The 6,950-nt window shown below is 34.1% G+C and overlaps 1 protein-coding gene across 2 annotated transcripts in view; it reads left to right on the forward strand.

Moving 5' to 3' along the window:
* The window catches only part of DPY19L2 (dpy-19 like 2), a 77,499-nt gene that overhangs the window by 55,156 nt on the left and 15,393 nt on the right, over positions 1-6,950 (forward strand). For both annotated transcript variants that reach the window (XM_031674310.2, XM_072964683.1), the window contains exon 17: positions 6,319-6,343. In XM_031674310.2, the coding sequence (XP_031530170.1) occupies positions 6,319-6,343 (25 nt within the window). The remainder of the gene's footprint in view (positions 1-6,318; positions 6,344-6,950) is intronic.

Genomic DNA, 6,950 nt, shown 5'->3' on the forward strand with positions numbered 1-6,950 from the left:
TTACCATTGAAGTTTTTCTTCTTTCCATATATCTGTTAGCTATTTGTATTCCTTTTTGACTGTTAGAAGGTTGATTTGTGGTGTTTTTTTTAATATTACAGACTGTAATCTTTTGTCTACTTTGTGTATAATATAGTTTATTCTAGGATGTCAATTTATAGTTTGTTAATGGTGATTGCTTTATAGAAGCTTAAAATTTCTATACAATCACAACTGTACATTTTCTGTTTCCTGTGTTATCCTTTCTGTGCATAGAAATACTTCCCCCATCATAAAAATATTTCTCCATATTCTCTTTCATAGCTTTCATTTTTTTGCCAAATAAATACACATATATTTAAAGGATACAACACATGATTTGATATACATAAACATTGTGAAGTGATTACCACAACCAAGTTAATTAACACATTCAACAGTCACAGAGTTTTGTGTGTATGAGAACACGTAAGGTCTACATTCTTAGCAAATACCAAATATACAATGCAATATTTTAACTGTAGTTAATAATAACTGCTATCTGTTTCTCCTTTCCTATCTATTAATATTTGCTTAATATATTTAGGTGTCCTAAAGCTGGGTGCATATAGATTTAAAATTGTTATATCCTCTTGATGAAGTGGCCCCTTTATCATTATGTAGTGACTTTATTTTTTGTCTCTTGTTACAGTTTTCAACTTAATCTATTTCACCTGATTTTATATGTATATATTAGGTACCGCTGGCTTCTTTTCATTTCCTTTTGAGTGGAATACCTTTTGTCACCTTTTTCACTTTTACCTCATGTGTATCCTTAAAGCTAAAATGAGACTCTTATAGGCAGCATATAGCTGGGTTTAGCCACTCTATATCTTTAGATTAGAGAATTCAATCAGTTTACACTTACAGTAATTATTGATTGATGAGGACTTATTTTTGCCATCTTCTTAATTGTTTTCTGCCTGTTTTGTATTTTCTTTCTTCCTCTGGTGCTGTCTTCCTTTATGACTTGGTGATTGTTTATAGTGGAATACTTTGATTCCTTTCTCTTTATCTTTTGTGTATCTAGGTTTTTGCTTTGTGGTTCTCATGACATTTACATAATACATTTTATAGTTACAGCAATCTATTTCAAGCTGGTAACAAATTAACTTCAATTGCATACGATAATTCTACCTTTTTACTTCCCCCTTCCCCATTTTGTGCTTTTGATGTCACAATCTGAAACTTTTCATATTTTGAACCTATTAACAAATTATTGTAGCTGTATTTATTTTTTAATACTTTTCTTTTTTATATGAGAGTTAAGTGATTTACACACCACTATTACAGTATTAGAGTATTCTGAATTTGACTATATAGTTACCTTTATTGATAAGTTTTATACTTTCATATGTGTTCATGTAACTAATTAGCATTCTTTCATTTCAGCTTGAAGGACTCCCTTTAGCATTTCTTACAAAGCACGTCTAGTTATGATGAGCCCCCCTCAGCTTTTGTTTGTCTGGGGAAGTCTTTCTCTCACCTCCATCTGAAGGATGGCTTTGCTGGGTAAAGTATTCTTAGTTGGCAGATTTTTTATTTGAGCACTTTGAGTATATCATCCCACTTTCTCCTGGCCTCAAAGATTTCTGGTGAGAAATCTGCTGATAACCTTACAGGGGCATCCCTTATATGAGGGGATTTGCTGTTTTCAGAATTCATTCTTTGTCTTTGATTTTAATAGTTTTATTATAATGTATCTAGTGAATTTGAGGGGGTTGAATCTGTATTGGCATTGATGAGCATCAATGGACTTGGATGTCCATATCTTTCCCCAGAGTTAGCAAGTTTTCAGCCATTATTCTTTAAATAAGATTTCTGCCCTTTTTCTCTCTCATCTCATCCTTGGGGTCCCAGTTGTGAATATTGTTTCTCTTGATAGTGTTCCATAATTCATGTAAGCTTTCTTCACTCTTTTGTATTCTTTTTTCTTTATCTTCTCTGACTGGATAATTTCAAGTGTTCTGTCTTCAAGTTTACAGATTCTCTTCTGCTTGATTAAGTGTGCCTGTGATAATGTCTGTTGCATTTTTTGTTTCATTCATTGTATTCTTCTCCTCTAGAATATCTGTTTGGGTTTCTTTTTTTCAACAATTTCTATCTCACTATTGAACTTCTCATTTTGCTCATGTGTTGTTTTCCTGATTTTGATTAGTTCTATGTTCTCTCTAGTTCACTGAGCTTCCTTAAAACAATTACTTGAAATTCTTCGGCAATTCATAGATCTCCACTTCTACAGGATTGGTTACTAGGGAATTACTGTGTTCCTTTGGTGTGTCACATTTCCTTGATTTTTCATGTTTCTTGCTTTGATATTGCTGCATTTGGTGAAGCAATCACCTCTTCCAGACTTTACAAACTGGTTTTGCCAGGGAAAGACCAGGTTTCCTAATTCTGAAATCTATGTGTTTTCCTACTACACTACACTGATTTTGCAAGAAGATTCTTAATTCTTAATTAAAATGTTCTAGTGTCCCTTAAATGATTTTAATTTTTTATGGTAATTTGTTTTAGTAATACATTTCACAAGAAATGGCTTCATTACTGATAAACTAAATGTTTTCAGCCACCGTCCTAAGTGCATAGAAAACAAAGGCACCTGTAGATGGATGGATGTTTGTAGTAGTGGTGAGGGCTATTCAGGTCTGCAGTGGTGAAGCTGCTAGGGACCACCTGATCTCTTTTTCTCCCGGAGGGGATGTTGTGGCTGAGGAGAAACCCCTTGGCGCTGGCTCTGACTTGTGAGTGCCCTTTGTGGTAGTGGTGATATTGGTGACTGATGGATGAGCACGCATGGAACAGCCATGTTGCTGGGGATTGGAGCTTGTACGCTTGGAGAGCAACAGCAGCTCTGGGATCCGATGGTTCTAGCTGGCCTGTGGTAGTGGTGGGTGTGGAGCCAGAGGTGTGGGCATGTGCAGAGCAGGAACAGTGCCAAGGACTGCAGCATCAGCACTCATGAAGTGACAGTGGCTCCAGGGTGTGGGACACTTGTGAGCCCACAGTGGAGACAATTTATGAGACATGGATGTGCACATAGTGGCAATTTTGCACTCATTTTGCAGTATGTTGACCTTTAGGAATTTACCTTTTCCCCCTCAAATTAGGTATTGTCTCAATGCAATATTGTATAATCTTTTCCCCAGTCATTTGAAATATCAGTTTTAATCACATACTAATAAATTCTCATATGTACTTGATACTATTTTTAGATTCTCTTTTAATCTATTTGTTTCTGAGTCAGAACAACTATTTCAGCCCTCCCCTCTTTGTTGTTACTGTTTTTCACATTTGCTTACATTCACTTTTCCAGGAAACTTTGGAATGAATGTGCCTAGAATCCTCGTAGCCCCAGGCACTCATCATAGTCTATTGGAATTGCTTTTGATTAAGTCAAAGAGAATTTATTCTTTATATAATTGATTTTCCAATCCATACCAAGTAGGTATATCTCTACTTACTAGTGTGGGCAAGTAACTTAACCCCTCTGTGCCCCAGTTTCATTATCTGTAAAATGGGAATAACAACACCAACTTGACAGGGTTACTGTATGTATTGGAAGAATTAATGTGTGAAAGTAGTTTAGAACTGCGAACAGAACAAACACCAGAGTATTATGATTATTGCTGTTGTTCTAATTCTTACAGTTTATTAAAGCTTTATAGTTTTTTTTTTTCCCTCTGAGAGCCTTACTAACGTTTTTTTCTTCTGGATTATATAGATTTTTTTCCTTTTTCAGTGGGGGACAATTTTAAGTTATATTTGCTAATTTATCATTGCTAGTTTATAGAAAAATGTTGATTGTTATACATGAATTTTTATCCAGCAACACTACCAAACTTTCTTTTTACTTTTAGTTTCACAGTTGATTCTCTAGATTGTCTAGGCAGATGGTCATTATAATCTACAAATAATGATAATTACTCAGTGATTATATGTCTCTTTTTTTCTTTGTCTTCCTGTATTGGCTAGAACTTCCATAACAACTTTAAATAATTACAGTGATAATAGGCTTTGTCTTTTGTTATTGTTTTGTTTCTGGCTCAAAGGTAAATGATCTTTTTTGCTGTTAGTTGTAATAACCCTATTTAGTTATGGATGTTTCCTTGTGGCCATATAAACCAAAATAATTTTTTAAATTAAAAATCAGGCACTCTGGATGTAGAGACTTGCTTGCTTCACCAGTGTGCTATTGAAACACTTTTCCCTTCTGACCTACCCTCACTTCCCATATTACTCTGAAAGAATCTGAAATTTTAGCTAGATTTTATAATACTTTCTTTTTAAGAAGTCTCTCTGAACATTTAGATTAAAGACAAAAGCAATTTATGGACTTGACTCCAAAATTTTACTAGTTTATTCGGCAAATAAACTGGTTCTTAACTGTTTCTTGTATCTCATGCTTTCTCTGTCTTAGATTCATAGAGTACCTGTGCTCAAATGATGTTTTTTAGAAAGAGTATAGGGACAGCACACTTTCTGAATGCCTTTTTGTTTGAAAAATGCCTTTCTTTTGCCGTCACATTAGATTGATGGAATAGTTAATAGATATTTCTGGGTTTTATTCAGAATTTTGTAGATATTGCTTCATTGTTTTCTACCATTGAACATTACAGATAAGAAATTTTGTACAACGTTTTGCTCTATGGAAATTTATGTTTTGAAGGGTGTGTGTGTGTGTGTGCATGCGTGTGCACATGCATTTCAAATATTTATTCATAGTACATTTTAATCTGAGCACTCAAATCTTTCTTTAGTTTATGGGATTGTTATTCTCTCATTTTTTGGCTTATCTTCTCTTTTTTGAAAATCAATTATTGCTTTTATCATATTATCTATTTTTTTCCTCTTATGTTCTCAGAGAATTCCATGACTGGGTCTTCAACATTATCAATTTTAGCTGTGTACATTCTGCTATTCAGCCTTCTTTTGAGGTTTTAAATTAGGCAAAAATGTTTTTTTCTCAGAATTTCTAAAAACTTTTTTATTACAGCTTGTTTTAATTGTATGGATGCAATATCCTCTTAAACTTCTGTGAAAATAATAATTGGAATTACTCATGTAATACTCTATTAGTTCTTGTATTTACCCTTTCTTGAGAGGTCAGTTCATTTGCTCATTTATCTTACTGTTTCTCTTTCATCCTATTTGTGTCTCTTGACTTGGTTGTATATTGGTATTTTAAATCAGTTACTAGATTTATTAGTATCAGTAGTTGTTGTTGGAGCCCTTGGTGATTATAATACTTACTTACCTACTAGACCTCTCCCTTAAATGCAACAGCTCAATACACAATTCTGCTGTGACTGGCAGATTTCAGGACAAGTGGGAACCCATTCATCCACTCCCAACTCCACTCTTGACTGCGTAAGTCAGGAAGGAGCTGCAATGGTGGCAAAATAACTTGGTTATTTCACTACCATTTCAAGAGGACTTCCCCCAACTACTGTTTTTATAAAACTTACTGGATCTGTGTGTGCCCCTGGACTTCTTATACCCCTTACTTTCCTACTTATATACTGTCATACTTCTCTCTCCAAGCCCAAAATCCATGTGAGAAGGCCTCTTATTCTGCATAGCCTTTTTATAAAACTGAAATATTGAGTCTTTTCAGTGGAGCAATAAAATAGGCAGTCTCATACCTCTTGTCTGAATCTAACATAAACTTTATGAGAATAAGAACAGTATCTATGCTATTCACTCTGTGCTCACTGCACAGTGCCTAGAACACAGTAGATGTGCCATTAAATATTTTTAGAAATATATATTTGGAGAATGTGTTAGACAATATTTCTGATATTAAAAATATTTTTATGCTCTACTCAGTAACTTTTATTCTAGAAAGTTATCCTGAAGAAATCCTCAGAGATGCTCACGGAGTTTTATGTACAGGGATGTTCATGTTGTTTATAATTATGAAAAGTGAAAACAACTCAAAAGTCCCAGCAATGCTTATCTAAAGCATTGTATATCCTGTATATAGTTGAATATTTAAGAGAAAATTTTAAAAATTAATTTATCTCTCCAGAGGTACAGCCCTCAGCAGTCAGTAAAACCTATTTTATCTTAAGCAAAGAACAGCATTTTGACATACTTTAAATAGGATGACTTTAAATCATGCCTTTTAAATTGCTGTAATTTTTAGTAATGTTGTCTAATATTTTTATTTATGCCCCTAAGTAGTTTAGAAAGAATTACATTTTTAAAATATAAGAACAAATAAATGGAAGTTCATTTTGATGTAATCATAGTATAATGGACATTCAGTAAATAGAGAATATTTTTGTTTTATTCCAGAAAACAGCTCCTTGAACATGGCGAGGTAAAGCTTTCGTTTTTGTCTTTGCTAGATTTGTGTATTATATTCTAGTTCAAGGATAATTCACAACGGTATAACCTTGCTGCTGACACACCATCAGCAGTGCTTAAGTGGTTCAGCACTGGTGGTATATTTCTGCTGATCCTTCCCACTTTTTAATTTGCTCTCAGTTTTGAATAGTAGTAGGGACTTGACAGCCAGAAGGCTGATCTATGACCACAGAGTACAATTAAATTACCTTCATTCATTCATTCACTTATTCAATAATAATAAACATCAATTTCTAGCCCACTGAGCTATTCAGCTACAGACCATCAGGGCAGGTACCGTGGCCCTGTGACTGGTGGCTTTCTGCCACATACAGACTTGGTGGTCAGTCAGTTACAAGTTTAGCAGTGTTATCAGGATACAACAGATGGTATAGCAGTTTTCCTACCCTCAAATATGTCTAATATTGTGGGGAACAAAACAAATATGTCTAATATGTGGGGAACAAAACAAGATAGCATTTTTTTATGATGCTAAATTATTTTGTGGCGTACAAGGGAAAGATCAGCATGAGTTGGAAATATGACTTCCTAAATTACAGAACTTTGAGCCTTAAGAGAAA

This window comes from Vicugna pacos, chromosome 7 (assembly GCF_048564905.1).
Source record: "Vicugna pacos chromosome 7, VicPac4, whole genome shotgun sequence".
Classification (NCBI taxonomy): domain Eukaryota; kingdom Metazoa; phylum Chordata; class Mammalia; order Artiodactyla; family Camelidae; genus Vicugna; species Vicugna pacos.